Source organism: Rissa tridactyla, chromosome Z, assembly GCF_028500815.1.
Source record: "Rissa tridactyla isolate bRisTri1 chromosome Z, bRisTri1.patW.cur.20221130, whole genome shotgun sequence".
Classification (NCBI taxonomy): domain Eukaryota; kingdom Metazoa; phylum Chordata; class Aves; order Charadriiformes; family Laridae; genus Rissa; species Rissa tridactyla.
Window position 1 is genome coordinate 60,751,511 of NC_071497.1, and position 17,915 is coordinate 60,769,425.

General features: G+C 39.0%; 1 protein-coding gene across 4 annotated transcripts in view; it reads left to right on the plus strand.

Annotated features, from left to right (window-relative positions):
• Positions 1 to 17,915, plus strand: part of IQGAP2 (IQ motif containing GTPase activating protein 2) — a 128,767-nt gene that overhangs the window by 102,557 nt on the left and 8,295 nt on the right. For all 4 annotated transcript variants that reach the window (XM_054184830.1, XM_054184831.1, XM_054184832.1 and 1 more), the window contains 15 exons: positions 672 to 814; positions 1,817 to 1,987; positions 3,602 to 3,685; positions 4,373 to 4,444; positions 4,601 to 4,670; positions 4,992 to 5,200; positions 5,932 to 6,081; positions 6,861 to 7,024; positions 7,654 to 7,878; positions 8,501 to 8,641; positions 8,972 to 9,056; positions 10,656 to 10,888; positions 13,044 to 13,176; positions 15,052 to 15,154; positions 15,991 to 16,132. In XM_054184830.1, coding sequence (XP_054040805.1) covers positions 672 to 814; positions 1,817 to 1,987; positions 3,602 to 3,685; positions 4,373 to 4,444; positions 4,601 to 4,670; positions 4,992 to 5,200; positions 5,932 to 6,081; positions 6,861 to 7,024; positions 7,654 to 7,878; positions 8,501 to 8,641; positions 8,972 to 9,056; positions 10,656 to 10,888; positions 13,044 to 13,176; positions 15,052 to 15,154; positions 15,991 to 16,132 — 2,125 coding nt within the window. The remainder of the gene's footprint in view (positions 1 to 671; positions 815 to 1,816; positions 1,988 to 3,601; positions 3,686 to 4,372; positions 4,445 to 4,600; positions 4,671 to 4,991; positions 5,201 to 5,931; positions 6,082 to 6,860; positions 7,025 to 7,653; positions 7,879 to 8,500; positions 8,642 to 8,971; positions 9,057 to 10,655; positions 10,889 to 13,043; positions 13,177 to 15,051; positions 15,155 to 15,990; positions 16,133 to 17,915) is intronic.

The window sequence follows — 17,915 nt, forward strand, 5'->3', positions numbered from 1 at the left end:
GACCTGCAAGCTGGTCATAGCTAAAGCAGCCAAGATTAGCTAACAACTACGCAAAAGCAGTTACCGTCAATGTAGTACACTCTTTTACAGTACATGTGCATGTTTCATCCTGCAACATGAATTTTAACAGGACATTTTGCACAACTGACCTTATCAGCTTCGCCTTGGGGCCTTTCGTCCATGAGGAAATGAGGCCTTTCCTGCCTGTCAGGATACAGCCTTGTTTACCAAAGCACTAAACGAGACAATGATGTGGATATAGGAAATATCCCATGTGACCTAAGTGTCAATAAGGTCAACATTTGGCCAGAAGACAAGAACATTTTTTTACAAACACAGTCTCAGTTCCAATTATGTGAGTGATGGTGGAAGACGTAGCACACACACTTCTTCAGGAGCAAGCACTAACTTGGCACGTTGGGGTCTGGAGAAGCTGGCAGTGGATCTGTACTAACCTCATTGCTGCTTTGTTCTAGAACAATGATCCATCCTGATCCATCTAACAGGATATTTTAAAAAAATCCTTACTACAAACTGGACCAAGATGTATAGTGACTTTGCGTGTAAAATTGATTTGTGGAAAATGTAGAGATGGGAAATGGGTAGGGAGAGCTGCAATTTACCAGTGTAACAGGGCACAAATGCGTACTAATGGTATGTATTGCTTTTAGATTCTAATGAAAGTCCATGGATTAAACTTGTAATGAAAAACATGTATGATTACTATTACAATGTGGACACTGAGGATGGTACCTGTGTTGCCCCTGAAGGAGTTGCACCAAAAACTTCATGGTTAACTGGTGAAGAAATCCAGGTATGTGGCTGAAATGTTTGCTTTCATTGCAAATGCAGCATAAATATTTGAGAGAAAGAGACAGCAAGACATGGGAACGTCAGAGGAAGAGTCTGTGCTGGGTGAGACTGAATAACACTTAGTTCAGTATGTGCTTCAGACAACAGCAGCAGTTTATGTCTAAGCAGACAGTGATAGCACAGCCTCCGGTCTGATGTCTGACAATGATTTAGGGACTTCCTAACTGGAAGCTACAGCATTCCTTTTAATGGCCACCAGCAGATACCGATGGAGGAAAGTCTGATTGCTTTCATATCCTTTCATATTTTTAGGACTTCACGTTGGCCTATGACAAGGAATTTCATTATATATTTGGTGGAAGCACCGTTTTATGTTTACATCTAACCATCCGACAGCATTCTTGTATCTCCAAGTTCAATAGGATGTGTGTGATACTTAAACTCCCTTACTGTGAAATATGGAAATATATGGAAATATTTATATGAAATATAACCCAGAACAAAGTAGATCACACAAGCTAATGCACAATTTGGTTTTTTTTTATTCTGATGCAGCCCACCTAGGTTACAGGTATACTCTGCACAAACAGCTCAAGTCACGGTGCAGGTCCTTCTGAAATTCTGCCTGAAGCAATAGTTAAGTGTGCTTCTCTAGAGAGAGCTCCCTGATTCAGTTAGTATTTCTAGAAGTCTGACTTTTACAAAAAACTTGTAAGTATTAGGAAAGCAAACTTTCCTGAAGTGTAAAAGGAACTCTCAAAATAGTATATCCATCTGAATAACTGAGGCTTGAAAGGAGTTCAGTTACCTTTCATATAAAATTCAGTGGTAGCAAAGTAGCTCTTCCTTCATACTGATTAAAATCTAGGGATAAATCAGAGGGGCTTGGATAGGATGAACATAAGCTGTACAGATGATGGAGAGAACACAGACAGAATTCCAGGATGTTTTCGGTTTGAGGCTTTTTGCCTTTAAATGACCTTTTTCCATGATCTCTTAACAGAACATTGTTGGGCAAGTTACAGCAGATTACAATCGAGAGCAGCTGTGGCTTGCTAATGAAAAACTGATTGTTCAGCTGCAAGCCCAAGCAAGGGGATTCTTAGTCAGAAAAAATTATAAGGAGAGAAAAGCATACCTTCAAAACCAGGAACCATCTGCCATCAAAATACAGGTATTGTTCTAGAAGAAGAAGGTAACATGGTTTGGGCAACTTTCTGCATGTGGCAGGTGATGTGGCTGATTACTACCACTGACAAAGCTCTCAAATAGGTCTGTCTCACTGTTTTCATTAGCAGCAGTTCCAAATCCTACATCTGCAAATACGTTCTTGTGCTCATTGAAGTAATTGTGCTTTTAAATAGCAAATTTTTAAGTTTTAAAAGAATGGATCATATCCACCTCTAGCCCAAGTTACTTTGGGGGGGAGCTCAGAAATGCAGGGCCCTGTCTTTATTCTGAGGTGCTCAGGTTTTGCATGGTGCACCTAACTATGCACAGCACAAGATCAGAAGATATTTCTTGAGTTTGAAGGAAAAATTCCTTGGCAAAACATAACTTAATAAATACATTCCTTTCTAGACTCTCCCCACTTGGAAGTGGTTTGCTTCTGCTCCATGAAGTCATAGCTGGGTAGGGAGTGGCAGCTGCCCTGGTGTTCTCGGGCTCAGGCAGTGTTTTTTGGATGTCTTCAGTGTGTTGAACTCCAAAAGGAGAATAAAGGAAACTTTCTGCTGAGAGCGTGAACACTGACAAATGCATGCACACTGGTTTTAAATGGTGAAATAGCCATCTCCTGTCAGAAGCAATTTATGCCGGTCTTGAAAAATGATCAATCAACTTGCGTCCCCTTCCCCCACCAAAAAAAAAAAAGAAAAGAAAAATGTACAACTAATTTGTTTAATCTATCATAACTTAATTTAACAATTCATGATGATAAATACCTTTACCTCTAGCAGCTGTCATCGGGATCAGCTTTTCATTTTCTGGCATGGTGTCTGAGCCCACTGAAGGACTGTACTGTTCTTTGAGAAACTCAGGGTCTGGAAACAGGTTCAAAAATATGGAGAAATGTAGGCAAATAAAGTTTTTCTCTGATTGTTTTCTATGGGCATTAAAATAGAAATGACTTGAGAAAAGACAAGTAGAGGTTGGTGTCCCAAGTGTGTCCCCTTGGTGACCCAAGGCTGGTGTCATTGGCTGGATAGAGATGAAAGGCAAAATATGGTAATGGCAGTGAGAGTACCTGTGTTATCCCTGTCGTTGGGTTCCTTGCCAAGAGTTTGCTTCTGAGCTACCAAAGTGAGGGAATTGGGAGGTCGTTATCTGTGGTACAAGATGATCCTGAGTGACTCTGGAGGACCAGAGACTTTAGAAAGCACCAGGCCAAGAACAGTGAATGTTCAGCTAGGTAGGGGACAGCTTTTGGATGTAATGGGCAAGAGCTGGTAGACTCTTCCCTGTGTGGGATGAAGTCAGACAGTGACTGGGATGCTAAAGGATGTGGGTATACTGCTGATAAGAGTAAGGATGGCTTCAAGGAAGGGAAGGAGATGGCATTGGGCAGCAAAGTGTTTGTGCTGAGATTGGCCAAAACTAACATGGAATGTATCAGGGCACCTCAAAAATATAGAGGCAAGCTAACTTACACCTTGCTTATCTTTTTACCACAATGGTAATTTTTCCTCTGCAAAATAAACACTGTAATTTATTTTAGTGTATATATGTAGATTTTAATAAATACTAGTTTCTTATTAGTAATAATGGTCTCCTGTCTTTCATAAAATAGGCCTACTGGAAAGGATTCAAACAAAGGAAAAGCTATGTTAACAGATTAAAGGTGCTTCAATGCAATGTTGCTGCTGTTGTTAAGGTAAGATCTCATTGTGTTTTGGGGTCTGAGTGTGCTTTATCCCTTGGCTTGGTCCTCCACCACCTGGAAATCAGAGATTACGAACACAAACTGGAGGGACTTGTGCTACAGAAATTTGCACGGTGTTGAAAGTTGTTTAATTGACAGCTTAAGTAAATTGCTTCTTGAAAGCTCTGTTTGACTTCCTTCAGGCTTTGCTGAACTTGAGTGGCTCATAATAGAGATTTCCTTATACTTCCCTTTCCATAAATGAATTAGAAAATATTTGAGCTGACATTCTATTATAATTTCATTAAAAGCTGTCAAATCTGTCTGGAAACTGTTCACTTTTCTGAGATGCTAGTGGGATACTATGTCATGAGTAGATCGTAGACATGGTATTGATCTCCTGTCTCTGAAGGAGACTGGTTTACAACTGCGAGCTGAGACTTGAAGGTAGAAAAGACTTCCAAAGATAACGCTACACATGGGTGGTAGAGCCTTGAACTTATCTTGCTATTTCAGTCGAAGCCCATTAATCTGGTGACTGGACTGTAGGAGCCCAGGGTCACAGTCATCTATGGCCCCGAGCATGTGAGGACAGCATGCCTGCAGAAGACGACTGTCAGAAGAGAGTTTAAAACAAATGCACACAAAACAATTTCTGCAGTGTCTGTTAAGTTTTTTTTCAATTTATTTAATTTTCAGATTCAGTCATGGGTCAAAATGTGGCTAGCAAAGAGAGCTTACAGGAAACGGCTACAGTACTTCAAGGATCACGTAAGTGCTTTTTCTCCATTTTGAACACAAAGCATTAAAATAGGGTACTGTGACTGCATAGGCATTTTTGGGAATCTCAGGAAAGAGGGTACAGGTTCTGCATTGTGTTTCTGAGCAGAAATGTGTCTTCTTTTGCCTAATTTTCATCCCTTCCAGAACGACGAAATTGTGAAGATACAAGCATTTCTCAGAGCAAACAAAGCCAGGGAGGACTACAGAACACTAAGTAAGTGGTAACAGCTGAATGTTGTATATTTGGGGAGAAGTATGTTACTGTGTTCAGTCACTTTTTAAAAAAAAACTTTTGCTTGGGATTTCTTAGCCTCCTATTCCCCTTCAAAAGCTGGTGAAAGTGTTTGTAAACCTATTGTTTTACAGCTGGAATGATTTTGGGTAGCTGTACTTACACAGTACGACACAAGTATTGCTCTAACTGGAATAAACTTCTCTGCAGTTCCAAAGTTTTCCTCACAGTGACTAGTTTCCTGAGGGGTTTAGGGATGTTCAGTATTATGTGAACTAACAAGCCTGTTCATTTCAACTGTAGTTGGTGCTGAAAATCCACCCTTGACTGTCCTGCGCAAATTTGCCTACCTCTTGGACCAAAGTGACCTAGATTTTCAAGAGGAACTAGAAGTTACAAGATTAAGGGAAGAAGTGGTTACAAAAATTCGATCCAATCAACAGCTGGAGAAGGACTTGAACTTAATGGATATAAAGATTGGACTGCTGGTGAAAAACAGAATCACTCTTCAGGTCAGCGGGCTCTGTTCAGGCTCCCGTGGTAGTGCGCATTGAGCAGTTCTGCGTGTTGAAGGAATTTGGGATTACACAATCACAGCACGGTTGGGGCTGGAAGGGTCCTCTGGGGGTCATCTGGGCCAAGTCTTCTGCTTAAGCAGGGCCACTTAGAGCAGGTTGCCCAGGACCATGTCCAGATGGCTTTTGAGTATCTCTAAGGGTGGAGACTCCACAACCTCTCTGAGCAACCTGTGACAGCACTTGGTCCCCCTCAATTAGTTAAAATACTCTTGGTAAATTGAGTGCTTTCTTTGTGTGTCTAAAGTAATCTAGTCAAAATACCTTGTGGTAGAGGTTTTTCTGTTGTCCTGAGAGGTATGTCAGTTGCCACCTTTGTTTTGTTACTTGTGGACAATAGTAATTGCTTGGCAGATTTTAAGCATCTTTTCTGTGGTAGAATGGAGTAGGCTTCTGATCATATTTGAGAGATTGTTCATCGTTAACTAAATGATGAATGAGTCTGTACACGAGATTGTTTCCCAGACAGTCATCGTTAGCAAGCCATACTGGTGACAAGATAAAGACGTTCAAAAGACTGGTCAGTCAATAGAGCAGCAAAATATAAAAAGTTGCTAATAAAGGCCCTTGGGGGACTATTGCATTTAACATGGTTGGGAAAATGTTAATTTTCTTAAATTTGCCTTTTTGTGAGTATATAATCTGGACTTTTGATCATCTGTCCGCAGGACGTGGTACTGCATAGTAAGAAACTTAACAAAAAGAGCAAAACTCAGCTGGAAGAGATGGTTATGGTTGACAAACAAGGTATAAAAGGTTTGAGTAAAGAGAGAAGAAAAAAACTGGAGGCTTATCAACATTTATTCTACCTTCTGCAGGTAAATCTTAATGTAAAAATTATCATGGCAGCAAATCGCTAAAGAAAAACTAGAAATATGTTGCTTGCTTTGTTTTAGTGATTGTAGTAACTATTATGAAAAGATTTTTGAAGTGGTATCCAGACTGCAGCAAATACTATGATCAACTTCTAATATTTCTTGTCATTGAAAATATCCTTACTGTCTTTAAGCTGTGCAAGGAATATAACTGTTTTTTTCTTGAGAACAACTTCAGTCTGTACTGAAGCCAAAGACAAATGTTTTCCTCCACATATCTTTTATCTCATGTAAATTACTGTCAGTATTACTGTGCATTGTGTGTGGTGGAAAGGAAGACGCCTGTTACGCATACAGTGCCTCTGTTCTGTGCCCCTTTTGTCTCACCTCACTGAAGTTTTTCTAGAATAATTTTAGATCTTCACAGTATAGACGCCCTCTAATACTTAAGTGGACATGTAGTATGCAATATCTTGTTGGTATATAGCCATTGTCATTTGGTAAATTGTCTTTGTCATAAGATGCATAGACTTGATGCACAGAGGAACTGTTCAGAGACTACAAAAAAATCTGAACTGGTGCTACTCACAGAAAACTAATTGTGCAGTATCCAGTGTTTGTTATGGATTAGGACTTGGAAAAAAGCAAAGCCAGTGTGGAAAAGTGACATATATGGGAATCAACATAAATGCTTTTGGTAGTAACAGAAATGTAGCGCTACCCCCCATGTCAGGGTAGTCTGTCCCGGACAATAGTATTTAAGTCATTTGTTTGTTTTGTAGACTAATCCCACGTATCTGGCGAAGCTCATTTTCCAGATGCCACAAAACAAATCAACCAAGTTTATGGATACGGTCATCTTCACTCTATATAACTACGCCTCCAATCAACGAGAAGAATATCTGCTTCTCAAACTCTTCAAAACTGCTCTAGAAGAGGAGATAAAGTATGTGCACTCACAAGAAGACTTCAGTTAGTCTGTGTGGCAGACAGTTCAATGAATACTTCATACCTAAAAGAATTTGATGGTTAATCTTTAAACTGCTGTAAAATTTTATATGTGTTTTTGTTACTAGAGAAATTAGTTTTCAGGGTAACTTATTCATTAACTCAAGCTACTTCCAAATCAGAAAAAAAATCTTTTTGTATGAAAAATTAAATTGCAAAAAAAATAGATGCTAGGGTTTCTTGCTACTTTTGTGCTTTAGTATTTAAGGGTAGAGAAAGTCTTTTCTTTCTATATGTAAATTTATGTTCTGTAAGTGCAGAATGGTGGCTTATCCTGAAACAATAAAATCTAATTTTATGCCCTTAATAGGTATTTGTTGAACAGGTATTTGGGCCTGAATCATGTATATATAGCTGCCAGTAACTATGCCTTTTTCCAGGGACATTATTATAGCACGTGTAAAATTCAGGTGGTAGTTTCTATAATCTAGTTTTATATGAAAGCCTAAGAAATAGTATAAACATGTTTTAACATAGAAATAGGAGAATTTAAAAAGTGTGTGTTTTGAAGACGTAGATAGCTGCACACATAAGTCAGATCTGAGAACTCTTCTCTTCTTGATATAGCTCTAAGGTAGACCAGATACAGGATATTGTTACTGGAAACCCCACCGTCATTAAGATGGTCGTCAGCTTCAATCGAGGTGCTCGTGGACAGAACACTCTGCGCCAGCTCCTGGCCCCAGTGGTGAAGGAGATCATGGAGGACAAGTCCCTCATAATAAACACTAGTCCTGTGGATGTGTACAAGTTCTGGGTAAACCAGCTAGAAATGCAGACCGGTGAGGCCAGGTGAGTGAGGAAGCTGGACTTATTGTAGCATTCAATACTTGAGGGATCCTTCAGTTCTTCTGTCCCTTTCCTTCCCTGACAAATTGTACTTGTGCCCACACATCCCTTCCTCATCTTCCTGCAGCACAACAGGGAGGTGCTTTTTGGGGAGAGGTGCTTGAGAAACAGGTACTTTAATCTGTTCTGAACAACAAACGGATCACCTTTCTGGTAATGAACTTCAAAAGTCAATTATTTAATCTTTACAAGTGTAGTAGACTATGCCATGGAAGAACTTATAGCCTTTTTCCCAGTTTTTATAACAGCATGTTAGTAGTGTCCCAGCCTTTTGAGAAGCTGTGCTGAGACTGGGAGGTGGAAATGCATGCCTTAAATTAGGATTCCCCTTTTCTAATTAAGGGAAGGTACATGATGGCATGTGCACCCCCACCCAAACAAACTGCTTCCCTCCAAAATAAAAAAAAAAAAAAGACGCTAATGCATCTGAGACTCGTTACTTAGCCAGCTTCAGCTGCATTTGTCTGATGTTTTTTTCTGTTCGCTGATGGCCCTTATGAAGAAAAAAAAATGTATTTTACTCTCAAATATGTTTAGCCTCGTTTAATTTTTGTTTGCTTTGCAGCAAATTGCCATATGATGTAACCACAGAACAAGCATTAACACACACAGAAGTGGTCAATAAACTGGAATCATCGATTCAGAGTTTGCGAGCAGTAACTGACAAAGTTCTCACGTCCATATTCTCTTCTCTCAATATGATGCCGTAAGTGCTGAGTTAGGACTCTCCAAGCTGCAGTTCATGTGCACAGTGAAGCTTCACTCGAAACTCAGCAATGGAGATCCTTTCAAATTACCTGGCTTGTGATAAGTGCTTCTCGAATGACTTCCCCAGTAGAGGGAGTGGTTTCTCCACTTGTCCTACTCTGCTTTAGCAGCTTTGTGAATGTCTCCCTGTACTTGAAACTTCTTGTATTTTCCATCATCTCACTTTGTGGCTGGGGAAAAAGTCAATAATGTGGCTGACTAGAATGATTGTTTTGTGTTTCATCTAAGCCTATCTAATATTTTCCCTTTTCATCTGTTCTACATGCAGTTATGGAATGAGATATATAGCCAAAGTTCTGAAGAGCTCACTCCATGAGAAATTCCCAGATGCAACAGAAGATGAACTGTTAAAGGTAGACTTCCAAGGGAAAACCGCCAGCAGCTTTGTTCTTTTAATGCCAAAGGGGATTTTTATTGACACTAAGCATCCTAATGAACTGAGAACTTACTGTAGGAGTTTGGCACTTCTTGGGTTGCAGAGGGGTGGTGGAAGGGGAAGAGAAGGGAACTGTGTTGCCACAACCTATCTTAATCCGGTGCTCAGCAACTCTTCTGGAAGACGGTGCTCAACCTGTTTTAGGTAGTAACTATTCTTAGAGGGTTGGAGTTTGTCTGAATCATCCTGGGTTTTGGTTTTGTACTGTGGTCCTTACCACCAGCAATCATTTAACGGAGAACGCTGTGATTTATTTCTTTTCCCCCCTCACCTGAAGTTGTTAATGCAATTTTTAAATACATTATTTTTTAATATTGTAATTTAAATAAAATGAGGAAGGGCAATTAAAAAAAAAAACAAAACAAATTGCAGGTAGAACATTACATTACACTTATTTAAGATACTTGTAAAAGTTGTAGGAATGATATTGGTACAGACCAAAAAGTAAAGTGTGAGTGATAAGCACGATTCCAGCACACTGGCCGTTGCTGACCTACCACAGCCATGGTGCCACTTTAGAGGGCTAAGGGCAATTGCTCCATGAGTCTTTCAGCCAGATGAGAGACTGACAGCTTTCTCAAATTAGGACTATTTGCACTTCAACAATGACACTTTCATTAGAGTTTAATGAAATGGTTCTAAAATTACAATAGGACTATGATTGTTCCAAAAGATACTGTTCAGCATAAAAAAAAAATAAATATATATATATAAAAATATATATATCCTAGTGCCTAGAGGACTTCAAAATCCTCATCTAAAAATTAGTTCTGCTTTTGTATGTTTTAACAATGCATTGGAAATCCTCGCAAGCAGCATTCATGGGCCACTTCTGTACATCACTCCAGCAATGCAGATTAAGGCATTGCTCAGGTTATTTAAAAAAAAAAAAGGCAAATGGAGCATAAGGCATGCCACTGAAAGCCTTTAAATGTGTAAGCTGGAAGTTCTGCAGGTGACTATACATAAGCTGAGGCAAACTGCAAAAAGAGTCCTGCCTGTTACTGAGATCGAGAATGACTGAAGCCACTATCTGCACAATACAAGTTATTATAACATCATTATAGAAATTGCAGTTTGGAAAATCTGTTCTCTAGTCTTCTAGGGCTGCATGCAGTCTTCATGAGAAACAGTGGGTCCCTTGTCAATGAATGCATTAAATGCTGGCAGTTATCTATAGCACTTCAGAAAATGAACCTCTAGAGCTGAACTTTGCAAAAATCTATGAGAGTTGTATTTGTCTTTGTGTTCAAATCTCTGCCTTGCATTAGCTGACCTAAAGCCAGCCCCAAACTGAAATGTGATTGTATAAGCCCCATAACTGGTGTTTACAAAGGTGTTGTAAGAGGCACATCTTATAAGACTACAGACTCTTCCAGTGAGCAACATAGGTAACACATATCTTTAGGGGGCTTCTAGCACCAGTTCCTATAGTCTAATTCAGAAATAATTGTTCATGTTTGTAAAATGTAATTACTGTATACAAACGGATGCTCACTTAATTTTTTTCTTTTAGATTGTCGGCAACCTCCTGTACTATCGCTACATGAACCCTGCCATTGTCGCTCCTGATGGTTTTGATATAATTGATATGACAGCCGGGGGCCAGATACACCCTGACCAGAGGAGGAACCTAGGTTGTGTGGCAAAAGTCCTTCAGCATGCTGCTTCTAACAAACTCTTTGAAGGAGAGAGTGAACATCTGTCATCTATGAACACTTACCTCTCACAGACATACCAGAAGTTCAGGTATGCAAAGCCCTCACAAACACCTACACAGTAAGAGGTCTCCTCTAGGATGAGTAAGGCAGGTGGACTCCTTGTTTATCAGAATTCCCTGCTCAGAGTCAAAAACGTTGAGAAATTCTCACTGCTGAGGAAGTTGAAGCAGGAGTAACAGGTTATATTTCTGCTTGAGCATTACTTTGAGAACTGATCACGTCTGCTGGCTTGGTTGCAGTAAGGCTTCCTTACTGCAATCACGGATTGCGAGAATAGTGTGGGGTGATTCATTATCCAGTAAAAATAATATGTTCTTTGGGACAGGAGGACAGCTGAATGTTTTCTCTGAGAAAAAAACTTATTGGTCAGGAAAAAGCTGTATATTTCATTTTTATTCTTTTGTCTTTGCCAAGAGATTCCACACATATTTTATTCTTTCATCTTGCGCAGTCATAGGAAATTGCGTGTTTTGCTACATTCCGGTACACAAATTCTTTGGGATTATTGCCCATCTTTTTGGGTCATTGCTATTGTTATCTTGAAGTGTTGTTCAGTCTTGTGACAAACTCACTTTCAGAATTTCTATCTTTAGTATCTGCCCTCCATGAAAGTAAATGCACTGTTCATATAATGAGAGATCAGTCATGAACACAAAGTCATTCTGTTTATTGAAGTATTTATGGGCATGACATAAACATAAAGAAACAATAGGGTAGAAAGTGTTACAGCAAGCATAACAAGCGCTACTGAAAGAGAGAGTGTATCCTTGTTGACCCTTTGATCACTACAAAAGGAACAATCCTTCTTCTAATTAAGCTACTTTTATACAAAATCGGGTGTCTTGGTGACTGTGCTCTGTACTTTAACTAAAACCTCCTTAGACACCACCGGTGGCTGCTCTCAGCCACATGTTCCCCTTGTACTCATCCAGCAACTGCAATTGCACTATTAGCTTTGTTAAAAGATATTAGCCCTACCCGGATCTCTTACTGTGCATTTATAAACTTGTGCAGGAATTTGTCCAAGCCCTTCTTAAACCTGTGAGATCGTCTGCCTCCACAGCCTCCTGCTGTAGCAATATTTAGAACTTTGCTGTCAGTTAAAATAGTGCTTCCTTTCATTTATTTTAAATTAGTATTTTTCTCCTAGTTTCACTGCATACCCCTTTGTCCCATTGTTGTGGGATTTGATGAATGAATTCTGCACCCATCTTATGCAACACCGCTGTGATTTTGTACAACGTGACTATATCCCTGAGCTTTTCCTCTCCGAACAGAGGAGTCGCAGGCCTCTTTTTTTTTTTTCTTTTTTTTTTTTCTCTCCCCCTAATACCAACTTCAAAGGTCCTCTGACCCTGACACGTGCATCTTCCTTAATAGCATAGGGCTGGCACAGTAAAGGCAGGATGGCGCCTGCAGCATCCCTGTAGGCCTCATCTAAAACCCTGTTTCTCCCAGCTGCTCCAATTCAGGTCCTCTAACTTTGGAAAACAAAGTGGTCCTCTTTGGACAGGAGGACCTTGCTCGCTCTTGGTTGTCTGTGCACATCCTTGAAGCTGTCACTAGCTTGGAGAGACACCAGTTGTTGTCTCGGGAAGCAGGTCTCAGCTCTTCGTGTACGTGCTAGTCCTGTCAAAGTAATGCTTCAGCCATACTTCACACTTTTTCCCCTCAAGATTCTTGCATTTATAAACAATACCACATTTTATGTCATTCTGAGCAGCTCAGTTTTCAAGTAACAGTGATTAAAACATGTGTACACCAAGTGGTAGGTTTGTGCAGCTATTTCAAATAATTTCTTCTCAGCACACTTTATACTAAAGTCCCGTCATAAAATTGGAGAATCTGTGGAAATCCTTTCATAACTTTCAGAGCATTAAACACAGGCTTCTCTAAGTGTTTAAAACTTATGAAGTAATCGCTTCTTGTTGAATAAAAAGAAAAAAGTTTACCTCTAAAACAATCTTCCATGAGATGTCCAGGAAAGATGGAACACTTTGTCATTTGTACTGATGTGTAAATGCGTTGTTTCCAAAAGGTTCCTTTCAAACACTAAGTGTAGATTGCAGATTATAAGAGAAATATAATGTATGTCAAAGATTTGATTGTGGTTTTTTTTTAATAAGGCTAACTAAAGTGAGTTTATAAGAGGCATTAATGAAGCCTTTCTCATTTTCTCTTAGGAATTTTTTTCAAGCAGCATGCGATGTTCCTGAACCAGAGGAGAAATTCAATATCGATGAATACTCTGACATGGTGACCCTTAGCAAACCCATCATATATATCTCCATTGAAGAAATTATCAATACCCATTCGGTAAGTAAATGAAAATATACTAGTCAACAGACTAAAGTGTATAGATTATGAAATACTCCCAACAAACTGTCTCTGGGGAAGGCTCATTGTTCATTCTTCCTTTTGAAATAATTTCTTCAGTTCGTCTCTGAAATGGTCTGGACTTGAGTACTAGATTTCATTTTTCCCAGAAGACTGCTTCCACGTAAAAACATCACCTTGAGTAACAATTAGAATATAACATTTTCTGATGGGAGGGATGAACATTTTTGTTCTCATCTAGTGTGACATTTCTTATTTATACTTACAAATACTTTCCTATCTCAGCTAAGAAAGTGACACCAATTTGAAGAAGCTCCTTTGACTCTGAAAATAGAGGGAGATTCAGTGTATTTCATGACTCTCGTATTCTGTCATATGTTTTGTTGGAAGCAGATGCAAAGGTCTGATTTAGAAGGACTGAAGCCGTGGCATCCTGCCAGTTCTTTATCGCGGGTAAAGAACAGACTAACTGTAGTCTGCAGTATGACTCATTAGGGTGTAAGTTAAATGTCTACCAAATGGTCCTTCTAAAGCTGGGATATTACTATCTGTTTCCTGGCTTGCAAACTGTCCCCTAACTTTCATTAACTTTCATTGCACATCTCTGTAGGATGTAACTGGAATGAGGGATCTGTTGGATTCATCAACTTTGGTTTTTGGTACTTTCCCATGTACCTCTTGCCTTCACTCCAAAGAACTTGTCCTGTGAATGTCTTTTTCATTCTGTGCTTGTATAGCACCAAGCATGGTGGAGTTTTAATCAGTACACATAGAGCTTCTCAGCAGTTCTCACAGTGTCATAGTCAGCATTACTTATCATGTGGGGTAGCTGCTGCATGTGAGAGAGAAACTTGTTTTAAACAAATTAATGGTTGTGGGATTTAATGCTAACTTCTGTCTTCTAAGTATGTCTGAAATGCCTTTCTTCACTGGACGTAGGTTTTTTTAGTTGTCAGTAAGTTTCTAGTAACAAGCAACTTTTGACTGACTATAACTTGCAGTGTTTAAAATAAAATCCTGGAATTTTCGGCTACTATCCATGCTTTGCTGTAGCTAAATTTCAGTGAAGCTTGGTGACGCTGTCTTTCCATCAGTCCTCCAAGGAGTATTGCTTCTATGGGGAATGGACTGCTGAATGTAGTGGTCACTAATGCTGCTGGCTTTATCTAACTCAGCATGCAGTTACTTTTCTCACAGATAGCGAGAGTCTGTTTTCAAGAAAACGTTACTGCCCTGTCCATGCTCTTTGTTAACTTGGCTTACCAGTATTTTTGTGGCTTAAAGTTTTGAGAATGTGCCCAGGTGCAATGGAAGTTATCATGAATATGTTCACAAATCTGCAACTTTCAAGTCTATTAGAAGTTTTGCAGCAGGTGCTGCATAGCTAGTTTCCCACTTACAAAATACAGCTATTTCCGAAAGGTATCACTGATACTATTGTAAGCTACTGGAAGGGTATACAGAAAATGGGTATCTTTCTATGGACCACCAACCCTGCCTTCATTCCTTTGTGTGCTTAGTTCAAGACACAGCACTGAAATGCTCTGCTTATGATTATTGCCCTTTAGTCGGTAATACTTCGTTAGTCCTAAAGGAAAATCTTGAACTTCTGCTCAGCTGTGATGTTCAGCACTCCGGAGATGATTGCTGGAGGAGTGTGGCAAGCTGTCTTACAGAAAGAGTGACTCTAAACTCATAGTACAGAACTGAGAGTGTTCCCACCTTGGGTCTTCTGGAATCCTGATCACACTACATCTGTGTTTTTCAGCATTTAGTCTCCAGATTTATTTTAATGTATAAAGGCACTGGGAATATTTTTTTTTGGACAGTGACTTCATTAACATTTATTTATAGCTACTATTAGAACACCAGGATGCCATTGCCACTGAGCCGAATGACCTGCTGAACGAACTGCTGGAAGGGCTGGGACCTGTTCCTGATGTGGAGTCTTTCCTGGGTATGCTGCTGTTCATCTTTATGGCTAACCTCACTCTAGGGGCAGGATTAAATGGGGGCTTGATTTAAATACTTTCGTGTCTCTCATAGTGTCAACTTCTTCATTTACTATGAAATTCTTTTCTGGACACTTTTTGTAACATCACTCCTTACAGTTGAACCTTCTTCTAACTGCAGTATTCACTCTGAAAACTAATGATGTGATTCAAAATCCAAGGATTAATAATGCTTTGAGCAGAATGATCCAGTTGTGCTTAAACTGCAGATAGAAAACAAGTGATTTTTTAATAATCTGATCTTAAGATTTGCTAGTATTAGCTAGAAACTTACAAAAAGTGAGAATTCTTAAAAGACCCATTTTTTTATTTTAACATTCAATTATCCAAATTAAAATGAAGTTTTAAAAATAACACACATTTATTAGAAAGTTATAAGAAATAGACGTAATGGATTTTTAATTTGCCTTAATTTTATTCAGATGTGAACTGTTAACAAAGTAGCTATGATGTCATGGATAATAACAGCTTCCAAGTGAATAGCCTGCTAACATAGCTGCTACTCTTTCGTTTTTCGCTATCAATGTTAAAACAAAGGACGTTAAATTGTTTGTATTCTTCTTTGAGAAGACATGTGAGTCTTTTGCACATCAGTAGCTTGTTGGTTTTGATCGTTCAATGTCAAAAAAACCCACTGCTTCTAAACGGTAGGAATGGGTGTGCTATTTAATAAACTTAATATTTCTGATGATTTACAGTGATTTATCTAGGGTATCATTTGCTTCATGCATTGAATCATGGGAAAGTTGGCAAACGTGAAGTAAAAGATGTTTCCTTACAGGGGAAGGAGCTGTTGACCCCAACGACCCCAACAGGGAAAGCACGCTGAATCAGCTTGCAAAAACAGAGATTTCACTGTCTCTAACAAGCAAATATGAGTTAAGAGAAGGTGAAGATCAGGATCTCAAAAGCCTGATGATAAAGTAAGTTTTGGTCAAAACCTATATTCTGGTAATGCTTTTTGTTTGTTTGTTTTTAAAAAAAGAAAAAAAAAAAAGATGCTTCTACCCTGCTGCCCTGCTTAAGTGCATTTTTGAGTAACTGAGTGCACTCAGTTTTCAAAACCTGGTTTGTGTTCAGTCCTACCCAAATTTTTGCAAAAATCAGAGAAACTATCGATTCTTCCAGAAAGCTTACAGAAAGATAAACGTAGTGCCACTTGTGTTTTGGACCGTGACTGGATCATTATCTAACCTAGTCAGTGCTATTCCATTCTGCTTTAAAACACCATGGCCTTGGGAAAGCAGAGAAGAAAAGCAGTCTAGCCTTGTAAGGGACAGACAGTGTCACACTGTCCCTTCCTCCCCCTCAAAGGAAAACACTTCCCTGCCATCAGGACCTTGAACAGGATGTGACTGTCACTTCAGCGGGAATAGTGCATGCTTTTATCCAGGGGAAGAAAATGATGTTTATTCTGTTTGGTGAACAAATTAAGAAACGGCTACTGGGATACGCTGGAGCATAGGCTACATTATAGTCAAAAATATTTTTTAACAAGCATTTAGTATCGAAGTATTGGCACCCCTCTTTTGAAGTTATTTCAACTCGTCCAGGATACAGATTGGCTTATTTAAATCCTGGTGCTTCCTGAACAAGGGGGAAAATAGAACACTGCTCCTCCTCTATTACTATGCTATTTTTACCCCACAAGTGTGAAGGTTAGAAGTCCACTTGAAAAGGAAATACAGCGTAAGGGTTTCATACTTTTGCAAGTAATAGGAGTGCAGATACAGGCTATGATTCAACTCTAATCTGCTAGTACTTTTTTTTTTCCAAGTCAAAAATCAGTAAACTTGAATTTACTAGGTTTTACTTCTGAAGAAAGTTCTTAGCTATAATGTCTGTAGTAAGTATTGCAATTTCTATAAAAGCCATCAATGGTTGTTTAAAGCCTGGAAAAAAATTATGATTCTGAGCAGAAGAAAACTCTTACTATTTATCCCAAAAGGAAGAGGAGTTTTTTCCACTGTGGAATTTGATCTGAATCTTAAACAAGAGTATACTGAGGTTTTCCTGTAACTTGTTATCAAATATTATTTGACATCTAAAGTAAAGGGACTGCAACGACGATGTGAAATCAAAACTGTGTCAGTCACTTGCTATTCCAGAGACCAAGGCTCTAGAGCTGTTCCCAGGCTGGTTTTGTAATAAGGATATGCCTGACACTGTTCCTTTAAAAAAAAAAAAATAAAAAAAATAATTGTGCTTCCTGTCCCTTTTTCCCTCTGTGTAGGAGTAAAATACTACCTCGTAATGAAATCTCTAAAAATATGCAAAATAAAGCCAAAAGAAATGTCTTTAATCCTCTACACTGTGCAGAAATATGTTGAAACAATAGCATGAGAAATAGCAAAAGAATTTAAGTGCTTTCAAGTAATATTTCTCATGTTTTGAGGAAATTCAGTAAATAATTTGGCAGAAGAATAATTAGCAGCCTGTGTTAAATGGCAACAATATCAAATACTTACCTTTTACACAAGAGATGTGTAAATACAGATGCCTAGCTTTCCTACTTTAGCTGCAGTGAAGTCTCTTACTGAAACTGTGAAATGTTAGGCACCTGGCCAAAATTCAAGTCACAGGTGATTCACTGAATGTTCCTGTTTTTCGCTGCAAGTGACATGTCCCTTCTATAGAAATATTGATATATTTGCTTTTTACACGGTTTTCTTAAGGCTTCTGTGAAGAACCCTAAGATTTGCCGGT